Source organism: Vipera berus, assembly GCF_964194415.1.
Source record: "Vipera berus genome assembly, chromosome: 16".
NCBI lineage: Eukaryota > Metazoa > Chordata > Lepidosauria > Squamata > Viperidae > Vipera > Vipera berus.
In genome coordinates this window covers 9,406,407-9,428,507 of record NC_138219.1, presented here as the reverse complement: position 1 = coordinate 9,428,507, position 22,101 = coordinate 9,406,407, and the positions used below count along the sequence as shown (strand labels likewise).

The following is a 22,101-nucleotide window of genomic DNA, read 5'->3' as shown; positions in this document are numbered from 1 at the left end:
CCCCACAAAGTTTTTTTGGGGGGGTGGGTGGGCAGGGGATGGACTTTGGGCATCAACTTTCCCACCCAGGCTGCAACTTCCAAAGCCGCCATCAAGGGCCGCCCTGCAAGCAGGGCTTTGCAGTAGTCCAGCCTCAAAAGGTTTTGCAGCGGGGGGGGGGGCCTGAGGGGCCGTGCAACGAGGCGCCGCTTGCCGTTGTCCTCCAAATATAATAAACTAAACTAAAATCCTGACGCTCTCGTATAGCTGTCTTTCCAGGTGGCTCATCCGGCGGGCTCGAGGACCCGCGCGGACACCACTCCCTCCCTCCCTCCCTCCCCGAGGCGCCTGCGCGCTGGCGCCTTGCTCTGCGGCGGCTGAGCCGGCTACGGAAGCCGGCGAGGGCAGAGGAGGGGGCGTGGCCGGTCGCGTGACAGCGCCCGGTCGCACATGCGCGCGCCGCCGAGCGGCGTGTGGGGGGGGCCGGCAGAGCGGCGGCGGCGGCGGCGTTCCGGTCGCGCCAAGATGGCGGAGGAGGCGGGCGAGGGGCTGCCGCGCTCCGTCCTGCCGGGCCCGCTGCGGGGCGGGGGCGGCGGCGGCGGGGGGGGCTCGTCCTGCTCCCCGTCCCCGCCTCTCCCTCTCCCGCCGCCGCCGCCGCCCGCCGCCCCGCCGGGCCCGCGCGTGGTGCGCATCGTGAAGTCGGAGTCCGGCTACGGCTTCAACGTGCGCGGGCAGGTCAGCGAGGGCGGGCAGCTGCGCAGCATCCACGGGGAGCTCTACGCGCCGCTGCAGCACGTCAGCGCCGTCCTGGGCGGAGGGGCGGCCGAGCGCGCCGGGGTCCGCAAGGGGGACCGCATCCTGGAGGTGTGAGTAGCCGGCGGGGAGGGAGGGACTGCGCCTCCCATCGCGCACCGCCTCCCGGCTGAGAAGAGGGGTAGGACTACAGCGCCCATGCTCCCCGCCCCCACGGGATTACAGTGCCCATCTTCCCCACCTTCGGAGGGTGCGCCTCTCCCATTATCCGTAGCCGTTATCCAGAGGGGTAGGACTACAGCGCCCATGCTCCCCGCCCCCCACGGGATGTGCCCCTGCCCTCCATCTTCCTCCGGGATTACAGCGCCCATCTTCCCCACCTTCGGAGGGTGAGCCTCTCCCATTATCCGTAGCCATTATCCGTAGCCCATCCGTCCTGCCTTAGGATCGGACTACAGAACCCAACTACACAACCCTCACGGTGTGTCGTGCACAGCCTCTCCATCAATCCGCCCTGTCTTTAGGGGGTGTGCCCTTCCCGTCATCCATCCTGGCCCAGAAAAAGAGGACTACAGTGCCCATCTGTCCCACGTTCACAGGGTGTGCTCCGCCCATCATCCTGGCCCAGAATAGGGGGAGGACTACATAACCCATTTCTCCCCTGCCCTTTTTGTGGGTGTGCACAGCTGGACTTCTCCGCAGCAGCCCTGGACTCCTATCCCATCATCCCCCACCCACTAGACCCCCAGTATTTTTTTATCCAGGATATTTCAGGGGGGCTGGGTGTGTGTGTGTGTGTCTCAGCTCTTCCTAGACCCCCAACCTGTCCATTGCCCCTCCCCAGACAGAGCCCCCCCATTTTAAAACCCATTTTAACCCGTTTATTGGACTTGAGCACACACCAGTTGGAGTTTTAAGGGTGGGCCACAGCTCCCATCATCCACAGCCAGCTGGGGCAGGAATCCTCTCTTCTGCAGCCAAGGGATGCCTTGACCTATGATTCCCCCACGTTCTGCAGAAAGCCTTCGGGGGTGGGGCCGGTCTGATAATTATAATTATTTTTGCAAGCTTTTCATTCAAGAGCAGGAATAAAGAGGTCTTTAAAGAGAAAAAGAATCCTTAAGTAACCTGTGTATAAAACATCCACATTTGGGGGAAAAAAACCCTAAAGGGACATTTTTTAGCAGGATAGCAGTATTTTTTATTGTGGCTGGCAATATACTGGAAGGTCTTCCGGCTTTTCTTACAACCTAAGCATAATTATTTAGCACAATTGCCCCTGGGCTGCTAGCTTGTCAGATGCAATCTGGGATTACAGCTCCCATAAGCCTGGCCCAGCCACCGTGTCCTCGGTGTTGCTACTGCTTAACTTCCATGCCGACTTTTCCAACCGGGGTTGGGAAATCTCCTTAAAGGGGGCACATTTTTCCTAAGTCGACCGCCCGACCGCATGCTCTCTAGCCAACCTGGATTTTTTTTTTTGCCTCTTAGGCTTGGAAGGTCCACGCCCACCAGCTGCAAGGAATGGTGGGTGTTGTAGTTCCCAGCCCATGGAGGATGCAAACTGGATTTGAGGGGGTCTCCGAGAAGTTTTGTTTCATGGCGACAGGTTCACACGGGGAGGGGAAATTGTTCTACTCAAATCCTGACACTGAAGAAGAGAATAGAATAAAAACTTTTATCGTCGCTTTAAATGTACACTAAGCAGCATACATGAAAATGAAATTTCGTTGCGTTCAGCTCTCAAAACAATATAATTATGCATATACCCCCCCCCCACACACACACACACACAAGTGACACAGAGAAACAACGGAGACTTCCGCAGATACCAAGTAAAATAATGTTGGTGTTTAAGCCTTTGAGTATGTGTTGGGGCAGTTCTGATCTGAACATTTTTTAACATTCTGACATTTTTGACAGCTGTTGCTCTTAAATCCCTGTGAAAATAGAACATGGTTAGGCACGGCTGTATATCAGCCACGGTTTGATTAAAGACACGGCTGAATCTTTGTGAGCGGGGAGATTTAATTTTTTTCCTTTTGAAACCCAGCCCTGCTTCTGTTAGCAGACTTGCTAGGTCATCACTAAAAGGTGATCTTTGATCCAAAGGACCGGCATGTATTTACGACTTATTGTTAAATGAGTCACCCGGTTCTTAAGCGAATCTTGACTTTGATTGTCAGAAGGGAACAAAAAGGGGATCACGTGATCCCGGGACGCTGCGGCCGTCGTAAATATGAGTTGCCACACATGCGAATTTTGATCGCGTGACCACAGGGTAACGGTTGTAAGTGTGAAAAACGGTCTTGTCACTTTTTTCAGCGCGGTCACTAAATGAGCTTCCTGTACAGTTCCGTCGCCATAATTCTGAGACTACTAAACAGCTGACAACTTTGGGAAAGCTGGATTCGTCTCCAAGGCCTGTTTCTCTCCTCGACGCCCTCCCTTTGTTCACTTTCCGTTTTGTGGTGTCTTTTTTTTTTTGTTTGCTTGCTTCATTTCACTTTCGAAAGGGTAGTCTATTGTGGCTTTTTAATTCCTTGCCCGCTGTGCGGTGTTTCCTGGAGAGGTTTAAATAGCTTTTTCGATTCTCTGCAGCCGGTATGCCAGCCTCGCAGATTCTCCTTTGCCTTTGTGTGTGTGTTTGTGTGTCTTCCTTGCAAGTTGTTGAAGGCATCGGTTGGCTGTCAGTGAAAAGGAGGCCAGTGGAACGAGCAAGATAAACTTTTGCTGAGTCCCAGGCTGATTCTCTGCAAGGACGGAGTAGCTGTTAACCCGGTTTGAATTAAAAGCTGGTTGTTTCTTCAGACTGTCCTTTAACGGCTTTTACTGTGGTCAATTCTTCAGCAACGGGACATTTTCATCCTTGGAAGCTCCTAAACAAGCAGAACCTTTTATGCATAAATTTATACATTTATGAAATTTATTTATACGTTTCCAAGTGCCTCCCTAAAGTCTAGGCCAGGGCTGGGCAGCCTTAGCAACTTTAAGGTCCGGGAAGCAGAATTCCCAGAATTCTGGCTGGGGAATTCTGGGAGTTGAAGTCCATAGGTCTTAAAAGTTGCCGATGTTGGAGAGCCCTGGTCTAAACACATTTAAAGCCTGGTTTTGCTTTTTTTTTAAGCAGAGGCGAACATTTGAGAACCCCTCTCTCGGCACGAGAGGATTCCAACTTCAGGGTCCCTGGCTCTCTTTGCAAGCCCTGACTGCTTCTGGAGGTTGACGTTTCCCCTGCGGCCAGACTTCTGGCTGGGGTGGGCTGAAGGAACCGCTGTCACATGCCGCTTACTCAGACCCGTGTGCTGGCCTTGGCTGCCCGCTTGCTGTGTGGCAGCCTTGGCTGCATGGAGGAAGTAAGAAATGGAGAAGAGTTACCGGCTCGGCATGCAAAGTGCGTGGCAGAGCCTGACTCATCTTCTTTCCTTCTGACTGGCGGGATGTGCCAGGGCTGAGTGGTGGGTGCCACTCCTGGGCTGGGCCAAGTAGGTCTCCAGCATAGCCATCACCTGTCTCTAATCTCTCTCTCTATCATATCTCTTGTCATCTATTTTCCTTCCTTCCTTCCTTCCTTCCTTCCTTCCTTCCTTCCTTCCTTCCTTCCTTCCTTCCTTCCTTCCTTCCTTCCTTCCATCTGTTCGGGGAGCGTGAAGGTCTTTCTTACATTTGAGCCATGCAAAGGGAGGGTTTGACCCGAATCTCAGCTCTTTAGCATTTCCACCAAAAATATATAACCCTCCAGACCAGCGCTTGTTAACCTAGGCCACTTGAAGAGGGGTGGACTTCAACTCCCAGAATGCCCCCAGCCGTTCTTGGTGGCTTTGCTCGCCCAGCTTTCCCCAAGGAGCAATTCAGCCTTGCCTCCCTCGTCCCCTTCCTGGCCCTACGGCCTCCATCATCCTTTCTTCCCTCCCTCCCCAGAAACGGCGTGAACGTGGAAGGGGCCACCCACAAGCAGGTGGTGGACCTGATCCGAGCCGGCGAGAAGGAGCTGATCCTGACCGTCTTGTCGGTGCCCCCGCACGAGGCCGACAACCTGGACCCCGGCGACGACTCCCTGGGCCAGTCCTTCTACGATTACACGGAGAAGCAGGCCGTCCCCATCTCCATCCCCACCTACAAGCACGTGGAACAGAATGGGGAGAAGTTTGTGGTGGGTACCAAGCGAGCTGCGCTTCCCTCCCTGTCTAGCTCCCCCATGCCAGCCCCTCCCCCAGGGCAAAAATTAATTTAATTAAAAAAAAGGACAAGGGGTGACGTGACAGCCGTCTTCCGGCATTTGAGGGGCTGCCCCAGAGAAGAGGGGATCAACCTGTTCTCCAAGGCGCCTGAAGGCAGGACAGGAAACAAACGGGTGGAAACCGATCAAGGAGAGAAGCGACCTGGAATTATGGAGAAGCTTCCCAACAGTGAGGACAATTAAGCAGTGGAACCGCTTGCCACCAGACGTTGCAAGTGCTCCATCACGGGAGGTTTTTACGAAGAGATTGGCTAGCCACTTGTCTGAAGTCCAGCAGGGGGCTGGACTAGAAGACCTCCGAGGTCCCTCCCGGCTCTGCTATTTTGTTTTAGAATCTCCTCCTCTCTCTGCCTTTCAAAATGGTCTCTTCCCCAAGAGAGAGTTTAGTGAATCCCTGCAGATTTTTAGTGAGTTAAGGGAACAAAAGTGTGTGCGTGTGTGTGCGTGTGTAAATAAATAAATAATAAATCTCCCTTCTAGGTTTACAACGTTTACATGGCGGGCCGGCAGCTGTGTTCGAAACGCTACCGCGAGTTTGCCATCCTGCACCACAACTTGAAACGGGAGTTTGCCAATTTCACTTTCCCTCGCTTGCCAGGAAAGTGGCCGTTCTCCCTGTCGGAGCAGCAGCTGGACGCCCGGAGGAGGGGCCTGGAGGAATACCTGGAGAAAGGTAGGCCGGGGGGGGGGGCCCTTTGCCGGGAGGGGGAGCAAGGAGGGGGGAGGGTGTCCCTCCTTAAATGCAACATGGGCCCTTCCCCGGGTGTCTTGGGGCCACGAATAAGCCCAGACGCTAAGCAGCGTTTCTTCTCTCTCCGCATTTGCTCAGAGTCGCCTCGAACTGCAAGATGGGCAGCAAATTATTATTAATTTTTTTAAAATAATAATAATAATACTCAGAATGGCCTATATACTCAGACGTTACTTTAACAGCTCTTAAAGGGCCTTGGTTAGGACTTGAACTGTTACGTAGTTCCCAGTCCCAGACTGCGAATCAAATTGAAGATTATATCAATGTTAATAATAACGCAATGCAATCATATCATGTATAACATCACGACACAACGTGTAATACAGGGGTCTTCAAACTTGGCCCTTTTATGACTTGTGGATTTCAACTCCCAGAAGTCCACAAGTCATAAAAGGGCCAAGTTTGAAGACCCCTGATACAATACAATACAATACAAAATACAATGCAGGGCGATGCAGTGCAAATACAATACTGTAAATATTGGGCAGTTTAACCGGACAGGGCCAGTGAAACATTTGAAATATTCTTTTTCCCCCCCTCCTGGATGTACGGGGAAAGGCCCAGATGGGGACCTCTTAACCCTTCCAGCCCCACTCTCTTCTCCCCCCCCCGAGACCCCCCTCCCACTCCACTCCAGTCACAACTCTGCTTTCTTTCCCCCCCCCCTGCAGTGTGCTCTATCCGGGTGATCGGAGAGAGCGACGTCATGCAGGAATTCCTGTCGGAATCGGACGAGGTAGGCCGGCCAGAGGAGGGGAGGGGCCCTCTTGGGCAGTTGGGACGAGGTCTCCTCGCCCTGACCCACCTCTGGGTGCCCCCGAAGGGGCTTTCCCTCCCATCCCGAGCGGTGGTTCAGCCGGGCTGCTTCTCCCCAGAATTTCAATGGGGTGTCGGACGTGGAGCTCCGGGTGGCCCTTCCAGATGTCACCACGGTGACTGTCCGGCTGAAAAAGAACAGCACCACCGACCAGGTCTACCAGGTAGGGGGAGGGGTCCTCCGGGGGTGGGCGGCTTCTTGGGGGCTTCAGAGGAATTGGGGGCGTAGGAGGGAGCTGGCTCTCCAAACGCTTGAAAGGACAGGAGCTTCTAAGAGTAGACTTGGCTTCTTAAGCTTTTGGGTTTCCAAAAATGTTCTAGGTTTTAACATAAGATTTCTTCCCCCCTCCCTCCATTTCCTTCCTTCCTTCCTTCCTTTTTAATTTCTTTCCTTCCTTTCTCTCCCTCCCTTTCCCTTTAATTTCCTTCCTTCCTTTTTAATTTCTTTCCTTCCTCTCTCCCTTTCTTTTTAACTTCCTTCCTTCCTTCCTTCCTTCCTTCCTTCCTTCCTTCCTTCCTCTCTCCCTTTCTTTTTAATTTCTTTCCTTCCTTCCTTCCTTCCTTCCTTCCTTCCTTCCTTCCTTCCTTCCTTCCTTCCTTCCTTCCTTCCTTCTTTCCTTCCTTCCTTCCTTCCTTTTCAATTTCTTTCCTTCCTCTCTCCCTTTCTTTTTAATTTCCTTCCTCCATCTTCCTTCCTTCCTTCCTCTCCCTCCCTCCCGCCCTCCCTCCTCCAGGCTGTCGCTTCCAAGGTGGGGATGGACAGCACCACCACAAACTACTTTGCATTGTTCGAAGTGATCAATCATTCTTTCGGTAAGGAGCCCCCCTTGCACGGCTGTCCCCCTTCTGCGCCTCGAGAGGTTCCCCACAGGGACGCCGGGGTTGCTTTTAGGGCCGAAAGCCAACTGGGTGACTTTGGGATGGCCCTCACCTTCAGCCCAGCCCACCTCGCAGGGCTGTCGTCGTCGTCCTGGGGAAAATAGGAGGAGGAAGGAACATTCGGTACGTTTGCCACCTTGAGTTTCTTATAAAATAACAGGATAAAATTCGAATGTATGACAGAGCGGGTACATGTCTTCTGTTGAGGGCAAAGCATCTGCAAAAAATGAGATGCCGCTGAGGCTGGCAGAAGATGGCGGTTGGCCTCCACTGTGGGGCTTGTCCTCTTGCCAACCCCATTTCTCTTTCTTTCCCGCCCCCAGTGAGGAAACTGGCCCCCAATGAGTTCCCCCACAAGCTCTACGTGCAGAACTACACCTCGGCCGTGCCGGGGACCTGCCTGACCATCCGGAAGTGGCTCTTCACGACAGAAGAAGAGGTCCTCCTGAACGACAACGACTTGGCCGTCACCTACTTCTTCCACCAGGTGGGCCCCCCCTCCGGGCAGCCCTCGGCCCCTGTATGAGGCATGGCCCCCACCCCTGGGGAAGCCCAGTGGGATCAGGGCAGGAGGAGGCCGGCCAGTGGGGGAAAACCTCCCTGTTTCCACTTGGGACCATCTTGAGGGTAATAAAAGGCCTGCTCTGCTCAGGAAGCCCTCCAGATTAAAAGGAGGATCAAGTGATTCCTCCCAGGAGGAGACAAGGTCAAGAATCGGGCGATGAGCAGAACGAATCTTCCTACAGGAGGGCATGACCACCGGGAAGAAACTTTAGGGATCTGCTCCTTCTTTTCGTGTTATTTCCCTCGGCCTCCTTCAGTTCTTCCCAAAGCCTTTGACTTGATTGGCCACCTTCCGCCCTGAGGACTAGAAGCTTGGCGCAGTCGCGGAGAAGCGGGAGGAAGGAGGGAGGTGTAGGGAAGCAGAATAGCCCACCCTCTCCTTTTTGGAATAGTCCTTTTACCCCATGTTTTCCCCCCCCTTCCCCCTCCCAGGCGGTCGACGACGTGAAGAAAGGCTACATCAAAGCCGAGGAGAAGTCCTACCAGCTGCAGAAGCTTGGCGAGCAGAGGAAGATGGTCATGGTAAACTCTTGTCCACTTCTGGTGGGAAATGTCTGGCGGGTCATCCAGGTCACGCTTGTCCCAAAGCAGCCATCTTTCAAAAGGCAACTGGACTTTCTTGTGTTTCTTTGAAGACGTTTCGCTTCTCATCCGGGAAGCTTCCTCAGGTTCTGACTGAATGGTGGAGAAAGGAAGGATTTGTATCCCTCGCAGTCATCTGACACACACTCTGAGAGTCATTGAGACCCCTTGGAGGTCACCGGAATCCAGGCTACAGGATTCAGGTGATCCCGAGGGCACAGATAGACCTCCAAGCGGCCTCAACTCAGGGAGAGTGACCACCACCAGATGACTGCAAGGAACATAAATCCATCCTCCGCCATTCAGCCAGAACCCGAGGAAGCTCCGTGGCTACAGGAAGCGAGACCTCTTCAAGGGGAAAACAAGAAAGTCTCTCCCGTTGCCTCATGAAAAAGCACCTTTGGGACTTCTGATAGGGAGCGTTTGAGTCACGGCCTCTTTCCCACGTCTGCATGCCGCCCAGAATCATGGAATACGGGCAGTCCTCAACTTACAACAGTTTTGTTTAGTGACGGACTCGTGAATGTTTTGCTACCCGAAGTTGTGGGTGCTTCACTGTTGGAGGTTTTGAAGAAGAGATCAGACAACCATTTGTCCAAAATGGTCTAGGGTTTCCTGCTGGAGCAGGGGGTTGGACTACACGACCTCCGAGGCCCCTTCCGTTAGTCTGTGATTCTACTATTTATTATTATAATTATTATTCTATTTTATTCTATTCAGTTGCAGAGAGCAAGTAAGATTCCTTGGGGGGCCTGGCTGGGAAGGCCTGGTAGGTGGGGAGACCCCTCCCCAAATCTTTCATCCTCTCCTCTTCCCACCCCCCTTTCCCCGCAGTACCTGAACATGTTGCGGACGTGCGAGGGGTACAACGAGATTGTCTTCCCCCACTGCTCCTGCGACTCTCGCCGCAAGGGCCACGTGATCACAGCCATCAGCATCCAGCACTTTAAGCTCCACGCCTGCACGGAGGAGGGGCAGCTGGAGGTCAGCCACGGGGGGGAGACGGCCGCTGAGGGGTGGGTGGGAGGTCTGGCTCCTTTTCCCCCAACCTGCCCACTCCCCCTGAACGCAGTGGGACAAATTGGCACTAATCCAGGAGAGAACCAACCTGGAATTAAGGAGAAACTTCCTAACAGTGAGGACCATTAGCCGGTGGAACAGCTGGCCACCAGACGTTTGTAGGTGCTCCAACACTGGGGCTTTTTAAGAAGAGAGTGGTCTGAAATCCTTTCAGACTTGCCTGGAATGGTGTAGGGTCTCTTGCTTGAGCAGGGGGTCAGACTGGAGGACCTCTGAGGTCCCACCCAATTCAGTTACTGTGAATGGGAATTAGAGGGCGGGAAAAGGGATTTCGGTCTGTGCGTGCTGGATTGGGCTAGGCAGGGGTTGGTACCTAGAATAGAACAGACTTATCTTTATTGTCCTTGTGTAACTCGGAATGAAATTAAGTTAATTAATCTGCAGTGTAGACCAGCTTTTAGCTAGTGAAGTCCACACAAAAGTGGCCAAGGTTGAGAAACGGTTGGTGCACAGAGATTTAACCTGGGAAGTCTCCGACCTCCCCCACCGCTGGATCCCTCTGTGTGTGTGTGTGTGTGTGTGTGTGTGTGTTCCCTTGTGGATCCGCACCGATCCTGCGGGGATCCTTCCAGAATCAAGTCATCGCTTTCGAATGGGACGAGATGCAGCGATGGGACACCGACGAGGAAGGGATGGCGTTCTGCTTTGAATACGCGCGGGGGGAGAAGAAGCCGCGATGGGTCAAGATCTTCACCCCTTACGTAAGCAGAGGGGGGCGGCAGAGGGCTGGGGGGTCCGGACCTCTGGAAAGAAGACGGAGCTGGCTAGCGCCTCAGGCCCCGAATTCGAATCTCTCTCTCTCTCTCTCTTTCCCTGCAGTTCAACTACATGCACGAGTGTTTTGAGCGTATTTTCTGCGAACTGAAGTGGCGGAAGGAGGTGAGGGTGGGGAGGGCCAGGAAGGGGTGGGGAGGGCCAGTGCCGTCCAGTGGGAACCTCTCCCCCTCCCTCCCTTTCCTGGAAGCCAGGCAAGGCCTTCCTCGGAAGCCAGGCGCTCTCCGGGCTCTTGGCGCTAGAAGTCCCCTGCGCCTGGCCTGCCGTCCTCGACTTGCTCCCGTACCTTCCTCCGACAGGTAGAAGAAGCAGCCACCGACAAGGACAACAAGAATTGCGGTAAAGACAGTCTGTGCAGCAAGGTGAGGAGGGAGGAGCGAAGGGTTAGCTGTTCGTTTATTTTTTTTATTTATTGTTTTATTTTTATTTTATGTTTTATATTTTATTTATTTTATTATTTTATATTATTTATTTTCTATTTCATTTCATTATTTTTATTTTATTTATATACTTTATTTATTTTATTCCATTTTATATTTTATTTTTTATTCTTTTATTTATTTGTTGAATTTATATATCCTGCCTTTATGTTCTCCCTCTGTGGCGTGTCCCATTTTGAGGAGAAGCTGCGGGGGGGGTGACAATCTGTCTCAGAGGAAATAACATCCCCCTACACACACACACACACACACACACGTGTTTTCAGTGTCTTTCCTTCATTCCCTTCTCCTTTTTTCTCTTCCAGAACATCTTCCAGTTGATGCGGACAGAGCACCGAGACATCGTGACTTGAGCTGCCTCGGACAACCGACCGACCGAAAAGCGTATTATCCCTTTTCTTCCCTCCCCCCCCAAAAAAAAACAAAAAACCTTTCCTGAAAAAAACCACACACAAAAAATTAACACTTTTCAAAAGGAGGAAAAGAAAAGAGCAAGAAAGAGGGGAATGGTTTGGTGTATTAAACTCATATTAATTCCATTCGTGAATGTCCTGTTAAGCAGGGGGAGGGGGGGGAGGGCGGGGGGTGGGCGGGCAGGGAGACCCCCGTGATCCAGATCAAGGCTTGTGGGGCACCCGGTTTGTTGTTGCCAGCCATTTTTTTTAAATTTTATTTTTTTTGCTAGTTTGATCTCTGCCATTTTCGCAGTCGCCTGTCGTCAAAAAGGTAGACGGCGCTGAAAATTTCCCCCCTGTTGTTCTTTTAACAACCGGATGGAGACTCACACATCCATTTGCACTGTCTGAGATATATCTGTATGTATGTAAAAACAAATATATAGAGAGAGACAAACTTACCACGCCCTTATATATATACATATATATATATATATAATTTTTTTTTTCATATTGGTGGATTAGAAGGATTCCTAAGTCAGCCTGTGTCCCATATCTGAGCTCTGGGCCGGGGCTGGTGGTGTGTTGAAACACAATTTGAACCCTGGTTTTTTGTTTTTTTTTTTTTAAAAAAAAGAAACACCACCCATATTTTTGCAGTCTTTTCTCATGAGGAATTTGAATTTGCAGCTTTAAGACAGCTCCCGCGGGGCTCAGCGCGGAAGTTCAAACTTTGAAGCAAAAAATAATAAAAATAAAAATTGGAGCTTTCTCGCCCAACCCTTTGGATTTCAAAAAATAAAAAATAAAAATGCAGCGGTGGAAAAACAAAAACCTCTTCGATCCTTTGCAAAATTCAGCTTCCGTGCTTGTCACTTTCCCCTCCCTGTGGCCTTAAAAGTGTCCTTGTGTTTTCCGCACTTCGGCATTTCAGATTTTCTGTTTGGCTGAGAAAGAGGAGGTAATTTAGTTTCCCCTCCTTTTCAGGAGTCTGAAAGTAGACACTGCAGTCGGCTTAACGCTGCGATTTGTTCTGTGCCCACAAGAGCTATTTTCCCCCCCCCCCCCCGCTCAAAGCCCTTTTGCTCATTCGTTACTCGGCCGTTGAGGCCTGCTTTGTCCCTGGCAGCCAGTTGCTAACCACAAACACCGGGTTGTGGGAAGGGAAAAACCAGTGGGTCCATTCCCATCATTAGAAAAGTGTGGGGGCTTTTTCAGTGTCAGGGAGGACCCCTTAGTGGCGGCACCCGTCTGGGATGGTAGGGAAGGCGTCCCTTGCATCTCAGCGTGGCAAGGGAGTACCGGTAACCATGTGCCCCCGACCTCAAGAGACGCTTTCAATTGCACTAAAAAGCTTTCAGTTGCACCATGTGCACAAAGATCCTTCTGGACATTTTAGGATTTCCTGGAAGGGCAGCGTAGCTCAAACGCAGCCCGGGTGTTTTGCATTCGACTCAGCTCCTTCAGGACTAGCCCCTTGCTTTAACCCAAAGCTGAGAGCACAGGAGTCCTCGTTTCTGAGTGCAAACTTGGCGAATTTTTGGCTGTGCAGAGCCCAGATTTGGTCCAGCTAGTAGACGTAGGGTATATATGTCGGAAGTAATATATCTTTGGAGGGTGCCGAAGCAGAAATTCCTTAACAAGGATTCGGGGAACGATGCCTTAGAGGTTGATTCAGGATGCCGGCTCACAAAATCACACTTATGATTTTGCTGGGGACGCAATCCGAAGGCTCTCTCAGATGGGTCAGGGGGGTGGGGGGAAGGACCAACAACTCTCAGCTGGATAACAGAACTGCTTCCTAAGAGTTTGTTTGCTGTTTCTCCATCAAACCATATTTCATTTTCGTTTCCCTGCAGCCAGTGTGTGAACGCCTGTTTTGATTTGCAAGAATTACCCCATTTATGAGCAAATGGCTTTTCTTCCTTTGTGTGTGTGTGTGTGTGTGTTTTATCTCTGTGTGTATGTGTTTCCTTCTCCATTCCTCTAAGGATGCAACATATAAAAAAAACAAACCAGCATTTTGCTGCAAAGAGGAACCGACTACTGTTTTTCCCCCCCTAACAGCAATAACTGTGTTTCAGGTTTGATTCTTTTGTGTTACAGGATTGTGAAGTTGTTTTTAACATCCCAGGCTGCTATCCAAAGATTATAGGCTGAAAAACTCAAATTTCCTTTTTTCTTTTAAAAATATCGTTGGTTCAGGTCAATATATATATATATAAATATATATATTTAAGCCCTGGGTTCCCTGGTGCTCTCCATGTGCGTCTCACTGTTTTAATTTATTCGACAGAATTCTAATTGTAATCTTCACTGCATATTCCTCTTTTTTTTTGCAATTTTGGGCTACGAAGAAGGAATATCCTGGCGAAGAAGGAAGAAAAAGGCTTGGAAGAAATTTGGGGGGGGGAGGGCGGGTGGGGGAAGGGCGAAGCGTGGGGCATTCTTCATCTTTAGAGCTAACTACTCTAAAAAAAATTTGTTTGGTAAGAATCAGTACAACTAATTGTAACATATTCTTTTAAATAAATTGATTTATTCGATGAAACTGTCCAGCTTTCATTTGTGTGTGTGTGTGTGTGTGTGTTCGCGCGCACACACACACACACACACACACACACACACACGTGTTACTGCAAGATTTCAAGGTGGGGGGCGGGGGGGGGCAGAATTTCAACCTTGGCTGAATTTCCATTAAACAGATGGGGTTTTTGCCTGCTAGGCATGCTCCCTCCCTCCACGCCCCCCCCCCGCCAGGAATCTACTTTCAATTAAGGCTTTCGCGCCCACAGGTTGTGCCCTGCAGGACGAAAAGCATTCGAGGAAGGACAGATGTTCTCTCCGGCATTGCAGTTGTGCTTGCAAACTGGGTCTTGGGAGAATTTGCCACTGTGCGGAAGCAGCCAGGAAAAAATAAAATTAAATAAAAAAAAAATCACCCATCTCTGTGTTGCGAGACTTTCCCACGTTCCCTTTTTCCAGTTTATAAAACACACAAAAACTGTGTGCATTTTAGCACGGAATATCGGAAAGAGTCGGTCTATCGAGCAAGCAGATTGGCATCAAATCCTTTTGGCCTCCCTACAGCTCACTGACAACAGGGACTAGGAGCTTAGCTGGGCTTTTTTTTTTAAAAGAGACAATCCAGCTGGAATCTCGACCCTCATTCCTTAAGGAAGTGAAAGTGATATTTGGGGTGGGGGTGGACTTAAGAAGGTGAGGGAGAAGACAAGGCAGAGTCGGATCTTCCTGGCAAACGGGGGAGTCTGATTTTTCAGACTCGCCTTAAGTTGGTGTTTATCAGGAAGAAACGCATGAAATGGAGAAAAAATATATATATTCTTTCCCCCAGTGAGTCTTCATGGCCACAGCTCCTTGTCAGGTGGCTGCTAATTCCGATTCTGAGCTGAATGGGGGGGCTAGACTGGATGACCTCTAGGGTCCCCCTAGGCTGGCTTTGCCAGGCTTCGAGGAGCTTCCTGCTGGGATGGCAGCCTGGTCGGAAGATGGAAGCTGACTCTGCGGTCAGAGATTGCTGGATAAGGTTGGGGGGGGCAGAGAGTGTGTGTGTGGGGGGGGAATGGCCGGTCATTTCCACCCTGGACCAGCCTCCTCCTCCTCCTCCTCCTGAAGGCTGGCTGCCTGCAGCGTCTCCATCTTGGCTGCCTGTGGATCCTCCTGCCTCCTCTTGCCTCTTCTGCAAACCCACCCACCCCTTTGCCTGCCTCTCGCATCCATGGGGGGGGGGTGTTCCTTGGAAATGGGTGGGGGTCTCCAGCAGAGAGAGAGAGAGAGATGCTGGAGAATGGCTGGAACGCAATTCCTTCCTTCCTTCCTTCCTTCCTTCCTTCCTTCCTTCCTTCCTTCCTTCCTTCCTTCCTTCCTTCCTTCCTTCCTAAATGAAGGCTTGGTCTGCTAAGCTGCCGTTTCGTTCATCTTTTCTTCTTCTTTGATCTCTTTCCTTCCACCGCAGGAAGGGAGGAAGAAGGATTCGGGAATTTCAATCCTGTTTTCCCAACCGACATGGACACGGATTCCTCCGCTCGCCTCCTCGCCTTCACCTTCTTCCTTCTCTTCCCAGGTAACCTGCTTCCTTCCCTTCCTCTTCCTCCCCTGCCCCCCCCACCTGTCCTGCCCACCTCTCCGGCATAACAAGCCCAGCAGTGGCAGGTGGGTCCCCTCAAACGGCTTGGAAGTGGGGGGGGGGGGCTGGGGGGCTAAGAATCCCTGGGGTTTGGGAAAAGGGGTTTTCTACGCCCCTTTGCTGTGGAGGCTGCCCGGTTTTCAGAGAGGCGGGGGGGGGGAGGAAAAATTCCATTCCCCCCCACCACACACACACACACACACACACACACACTTCAGGTCCAGTTTGAATGGGAAATTTCCAACTCTGTAATTCTGTAAACATTGTTTGGGGCTTGAGGGCTGTCATCCACAATAGCCTTCTCACTGAGCCTCGGATGGTGTGTGTGTTTGTCTCTCTCTCTCTCTCTCTCTCTCTCTCTGTGTATGTGTTTTATTTTGCCATGCTCTGCCTTCTGCCTGTTTGTGTGTTTTTTTGTGCGTTCTGCTTTGCGGGCATGAAAGCCAACGCAACTCTCCCGCCTTGCTCTGTTCTCTGCCTACGGAGTTCGATTTTTGCATGTTGCGTTTTGCTGAATGGGGAAGGACCGGGGGTGGGGGTGGGGGTAGCTGGAGGATTCCTTGAGGGCTTCCAAGTGGGGGGGGGACCTTCTCCTACCCCCCTCTTCCATTCAAGATCAGCCCTGCTAGCAGATTGGCATTAAGAGAGCTGTGGTTTTTCTGCCTCTCCTGTGCTGCAGTTTGAAAGGTGTCGGGGGGGGGGGGGCAAATCCCTGGGTTGGGGGATTTAAATCCGGGCCAGACGCTTTGGGTCGAAAATATCAGGTTGGGTTAGAGGCAGGGGATTATGGGTAACGGTGGCACAGTTTGAAGAGAAGGCTGGTCCTGAAAAAGCAGCGGAGCAGAACACAGAATAACAAAGCTGGAAGGGGCCTTGGAGGTCTTCTAGCCCAACCTCCTGCTTTATACCACCCTGGTGGAATGGCTGTCCAATGTCTTCTTTACCATCTCCACTTCTGGAGCACCCACAACCTCTGAAGGAAAATCCCTTCCACTGGTGAATTGTCCTCCCAGTCAGGAAATTCCTCCTTAATTCCAGGTTGCTTCTCTCCTTGATTAATTTCCATCCCTTGCTTCTTGTCCTGCCTTCAGGGGCTTTGGAGAAGAGGTGGACCCCCCCCACTCCTCTTTGTGGCAGCCCCTCAAGTACTGGAATGCTGCTCTCATCTCCCCCTTACTCTTCTCTTCAATAGGCTACATATATGGAGCTCCCTCAACTGTCCATCCTACGGATTTGTATCAATGATATAAATAAAATGATACCAAAAATAGCCACTCAAAGGTTGAGAAACACTCTTTAAGGGCTCAGAGGCACCCTTGTCTTTAATTTTCCGTGCAAGCCAAGCACCTCAGCACAGAGATGGGCATCTAAAACAGCTAAAACATCTCCCCAAATCCTGGATCTTGATGTCCTGTTCGACTCTCGGTTTCCAGACTCCGAAGGAGGCCCCCACCAGCGGCAACTGCTGAAGGACCTGATGGAAGACTACATCCCCCTGGAGAGGCCCGTGGGTGACGACACTCAAGCCATCACTGTCCACTTCACCCTCAGCCTTATGCAGATCATGGACCTGGTAAGTCCTGGAGATGCCCACCAAAGACAATTTTCCAGCTGAATTCATCGCTCTGTATCCCAAGAGCGTTCCTCTGCTATCCTCATCCTGGATTTTTCCCAAACTTGAAAACATAACAATCAGGAATTTTATCGGGAATTAACTCCCCAAACAAGCTACCAGAAACGCCTAGGCACGTGATGGTCTGGAGTTACGCACAGCCTTCGTTTTGCAAGCGGGCGTTGTGCAAACGCAGCGGCCGTAAGACCAACACAACGATTGCTCAGCGGACGCCACAATCATTAAGCAAGCCTGTGGTTGTGCCCCAAAGTGGAAAGAAGCGCCGGTTTTGAGCAAAACCAGCGTAAAATGCAATCACAGAATCGCAAATGATTGTAAATGCAGTTGTGTTGCCAAGTATCCCAAATCTGCTCACGCTCCAGGATGGAGGTCGGGACGACGGTTCAAACTTTAGGACCATCTTATAAATCCCCTTTTCAGGATAGGTTGTAACTTTGAACCGGTTGTAAGTGGAGGACTACCTTATGATTAAACAAACTCGCCTCTGGCTAAGGGTGCTTTCGAATTTTTAAAGAGTGTGTGGCTTTTTTTAGTTGTTTCTAAGAAATATTCATTATTATTAAAAAAAAATTCTGTTGTCTGGGCAGGATGAGAAGAATCAAGTCCTCACCACCAACGTCTGGCTGCAGATGGTACGTTTATTTTTGTCTAATTTAAGGACGATGTAAGGGAAGGGAAAGGGCCCCTCAAAATCAAGCACCTGATCATGATCTGCCTGCTTTTTATTTTCTCTTTTTAAGTACTGGTACGATCACTACTTGAGATGGAACGAAACCCAATATCCTGGAGTGAAGTCACTGCGTTTTTTGGCTGACCAGGTGTGGAAACCAGACATCCTTCTCTACAACAGGTAAGGCAGGGCCCCCCAAAATTGGGGGAGGGGACTTTTGGGGTCCCTGCAGGCGATGCAAAGCCAGTTAAGACAGATCTTGCAGAAGGAGCCTTACAACAGGCTTTCAATAAAATGGGGGAGTTTAATTCTTGTTTTTTCCCCCTCTCCATCTGGCAACCTTTGCTAGATTTTGAACTGTGGGTCGGGTGTGTGTGTATCCAAATGTGGCCCCTTTAAGACTTGTGGACTTCAACTCCCAGAATTCCCCAGCCGGAATTCTGGGAGTTGAAGTCCACAAGTCTTAAAGGGGCCACATTTGGATGGGGGTCCTTTATGCTTGCAAAAAGGGTGAGAAGTTTGAATGTTTTGATCACAGCCTGGAAATTTCTCACTCTGGAGTCTGTGTGCGTGTGTGTGTCCTTCTGTCCTCTCCCCATTTTTTTGTTCCCAGTGCCAACGAGCAGTTTGACTCCACCCTCCACACCCATGTCTTGGTGAATTCCAGTGGTTACTGCCAGTGGCTGCCCCCAGGTGAGATGGGAAGGGTGCAAAAATAAGATTGATTTATCTTTTTTTTTAAAAAAATGAAATATTTCAAAAGAAGTCCGATCTGTTGCACAGGTGTGAATAGCTGAGCAGGATGGATGTCTTATTTCACACACACGCTCCTGAGTAATTTTTTTTTAAAAAAATGCAATAGTTCTAAATTTTAGAAAAGGAATTTGAGATTTCACTGCTGCCCAACCAGTTGAGGAAATATTTTAGTCCCAGCAGTGATGAGGTTACCTAGTTGGGTCATGAGACATCTGCAAGGAAATAACTAAACTCAGAAAGAGCACCAAGGACCCCACATTTCTCCTCCTCTTTCTCCCAAACCCCCCTCTCTTCCAGCCCTGATGATGTTCCCTAGCTGGGCCACAAAACGTCTGCAAGAACACACCCCAAGCTCAGAGAGCCCCACTCTTAATCCTTGCCATCCTTCCACCCTTCACCCCCGTTTCTCCCCTTCCTGCAGGGGTCTTGAAAAGCACCTGCCGGATTGACATCCGTTGGTTCCCTTTTGACACCCAAAAATGCGACCTCAAGTTCGGCTCCTGGACTCACGATGGCTGGCTTCTGGATCTCCGCATGTTGGAGAGCGACACGTCGGGCTACGTGTCCAACGGCGAGTGGGACCTTGTGGGTAAGAGTTGGGTCGCCCTTCCCGATCCATCCGGAGGTCCATCTGGAACCACTAGGGCCCTGGGACCCCCACGGCAGTCGACTCTTCCTTCCTCACCCTCCATCCCATAGGTGTCCCTGGCAGCGAGAACCGGGTTTTCTACGAATGCTGCCGGGAGCCGTACCTGGATATCACCTTTGTGGTCATCATGCGTCGCCGGACCCTCTATTACGCCCTGAACATGCTGGTGCCCTGCTTGCTCCTTTCGGCCGTGACGTTTTTGGTCTTCCTGTTGCCCGCCGATTCGGGGGAGAAGATTTCTCTGGGTAAAACTGATTGGCACCAGGAGGTGGCGAGGTTTGGCTGTGCAGCCGGGTGAGGGGAGTGAGGGAGACAACCGGTGGGCAAAGGTGTGAGATGTTTTGCAGGTAGAAAGAGGGAGATTTGCCTGTCAAGCAGGCATCTTCAAACAAAATAGATCTTGTAGAACAGGGGTCTTCAAACCTGGTCCTTTTATGACTTGTGAACTTCAACTCCCAGAATTACTCAGCCAGCAGGCACGCTGGCTGAGGAATTCTGGGAGTTGAAGTCCACAAGTCATAAAAGGGCCAGGTTTGAAGACCCCTGTTGTAGAACAAGGGCCCTGATAGTCTACAACAGAGGTGGGGAACTGTGGCTCTTCTAGGACTGGTGGACTTCAGCTCCCAGAATTCCTGAGCTGGCATGGCTGGCTAGGGAATTCTGGGAGTTGAAGTCCACAAGTCTTAAATTTGCCCAGCTTGGAGACCAAACACGGCCGGTTGAGGAATTCTGGGAGTTGAAGTCCACATGTCATAAAAGGGCCATAGTTCCCCACCCCTGATCTACAAAGATAAAAATTCTCTTTCCTTGTGTGCTGAAAATTGGTCTAAATCCCTTGGCAGATTTGGAGGTCAGTCTGAAACTATGCCCATTTTGCAGATGGGAAGACTGAGGCTGAGGCAGGTGGGGCTGACCTGGGGTCTCCTTTCTCCCCAGGCATCACCGTGTTGCTGTCGCTCACCGTCTTCATGTTGCTGGTGGCTGAAGTGATGCCAGCCACCTCCGACTCGGTGCCGTTGATAGGTGAGGCTGGAGACAGGGAATTTAATTTCAAATGGGGCACGTGCCGGCCTTTCTCCATCTCCCAAACTCGGGGTGCACGTCCGTCACCTCCAATTTTGTACCTTGCAAGGAATGGACGATCAGTAATAAGTGGACGGGCACTGTTAAAATCTGGCATGAAGGAAGAAGCTTGTCTGGCTGTGGAGATTTTCTCTTTTTCTGCTTTTCTGGGAGCTGGTTTGTGTTTGGGGGGCGCTGACCAATCTGCTTTACTCTCCAGGGCAGTACTTTGCCAGCACCATGGGCATGGTGGGTCTTTCTGTCACGACCACCGTTTTTGTCCTCCGGTACCATCACCACGATCCCGAGGGAGGATCCATGCCAAGATGGGTGAGTGCCACCTCTTGTTTTGGACTGGCTCGCGTGCTTGAAGAGGAACGGACTTCAACTCCCAGAATTCCACAGCCTGCGTGCTTTAAGAGGGGGTGGACTTCAACTCCCAGAATCCCCCAGTTTGTGTCTTAAGAGGGGTGGACTTCAACTCCCAAAATTCTGCCTGGCTAGGAAATTCTGAGACTTGAAGTCCCACAAATCCCCTTCTCCCTTCTCCCTTGTTTCGGTGGTCTAAGCAAGACTTGGGGTTCCCTTCTCTCATCCAACCGCTTCTTCCACGCAGGTCCAGGTGCTGGTGCTGAACTGGGGCGCTTGGCTCTTGCGGATGCGCCACCCCAGAGAAGAACCCTTGGAGCGCCCCCCCTGCGCCCCCAGCTTGCTGAGCTGCAGCTCGGACAACAGTGACAGAGGCAGCCCCCCTACCCGTCCAGCTGGGCCCATGGCCAACGGCCACCTGGTCTATGCGGGGATCCCCACGGCTGCCGTCGCTCCTGCCCCCTTCCCCACCAAACCCCCGGACGTGCCCCGGCCCTTCCTTTTCTCCCCAGAGCCCCCGTCTTCCTTCCCGGAAGACCCCCTCTCTGCCCTCCATCTGAGCTCCATCCTGAAGGAGCTGAGATATGTGGCTCAGCGCTTCCGCAGCCAAGATGTCTCTCGGGCCACCTGCAGCCAGTGGAAGTTTGCCGCGGCCGTCATTGACCGCCTCTGCCTGGTCCTGTTCGCCCTCTTCCACATCGTCTGCTCCATTGCCATCCTGATGGCGGCCCCCAACTTTGCCGAGGCCATCACCAAGGACTTCCTCTGATGCTCCGGAGCTGGACTTCCTCCAAGGACCTTCTCGAGATGGTGAGAAGGTCCCTCCTGGATGGAGAAAGACGGGGCTGGCCAGAGACCCTCCCATGCATGCTGACAACCTGGATTTTTGTGGTGGACAGCAAGGTTTGCCTGCAATAGTTGTGGAGCTCCTCCTGCAAGGGAGGTCCTCGTTGGCCTGGGAGGACAACGTGGTGGTCTCGTCTTGGGCTGGTTGTCCTTCAGAAATTGTGGGCGCTCCATCACTGGAGGCTTTTAAGAAGAGACTGGATGGTCGCTTATTGGAAATGGTATAGGTTCTCCTGCTTGAGCAGGGGGCTGGACTAGAAGACCTCCAAGGTTTTATTCTATTCTATTCTATTCTTATTCTATTCTATTCTATTCTATTCTATTCTATTCTATTCTATTCTATTCTATTCTATTCTATTCTATTCTATTCTATTCTATTCTATTCTATTCTATTCTATTCTATTCTATTCTATTCTATTATTATTCTATTCTATTCTATTCTATTCTATTCTATTCTATTCTATTCTATTCTATTCTATTCTATTCTATTCTATTCTTTTCTCTTCTATTCTTCCTCCGAACCCCTGAAGCTGGTCCTCTTCAGCCCTCACTGCTCTGTTGAACGTTCAGACCCTGGAGTGTTTGCACCACGAAGGCGAGGGGGCTTCCAGACCTGCAAAGTCTTGCCCAGAGGGAGCTGCATTTGGGGCACGATCCCCCCCAAATGTCCACCTTCTCTCTTGTGAACTGTGACACAACTGCTGAAGACCCTGCCT

At 51.2% G+C, this 22,101-nt stretch overlaps 2 protein-coding genes across 4 annotated transcripts; both read left to right on the top strand.

Moving 5' to 3' along the window:
- The first annotated feature begins 469 nt into the window (after positions 1-469).
- Positions 470-13,662, top strand: SNX27 (sorting nexin 27). 3 transcript variants are annotated; one of them, XM_081340646.1, is made up of 14 exons: positions 470-845; positions 4,654-4,885; positions 5,453-5,645; positions 6,395-6,459; positions 6,599-6,703; positions 7,274-7,352; positions 7,742-7,905; positions 8,415-8,504; positions 9,399-9,548; positions 10,217-10,345; positions 10,464-10,523; positions 10,718-10,780; positions 11,164-11,242; positions 13,611-13,662. In XM_081340646.1, exons 1-13 carry the CDS (start codon positions 505-507, stop codon positions 11,209-11,211), a joined length of 1,719 nt encoding a protein of 572 aa, XP_081196772.1. In that variant the 5' UTR covers positions 470-504; the 3' UTR covers positions 11,212-11,242; positions 13,611-13,662. The 3 variants fall into 3 exon arrangements, with proteins under 3 accessions (XP_081196772.1, XP_081196771.1, XP_081196770.1); XM_081340645.1 differs by lacking the exon at positions 13,611-13,662 and adding an exon at positions 11,544-11,872; XM_081340644.1 differs by lacking the exon at positions 13,611-13,662 and having other exon boundaries at positions 11,164-11,872.
- Positions 13,663-15,203: 1,541 nt separating this feature from the next.
- Positions 15,204-21,877, top strand: LOC308675379 (neuronal acetylcholine receptor subunit alpha-7-like). The gene is made up of 10 exons (XM_081340671.1): positions 15,204-15,337; positions 16,834-16,973; positions 17,621-17,665; positions 17,774-17,883; positions 18,317-18,396; positions 18,881-19,048; positions 19,159-19,353; positions 20,045-20,131; positions 20,391-20,500; positions 20,787-21,877. Exons 1-10 carry the CDS (start codon positions 15,280-15,282, stop codon positions 21,306-21,308), a joined length of 1,515 nt encoding a protein of 504 aa, XP_081196797.1. The 5' UTR covers positions 15,204-15,279; the 3' UTR covers positions 21,309-21,877.
- Positions 21,878-22,101: the final 224 nt, after the last annotated feature.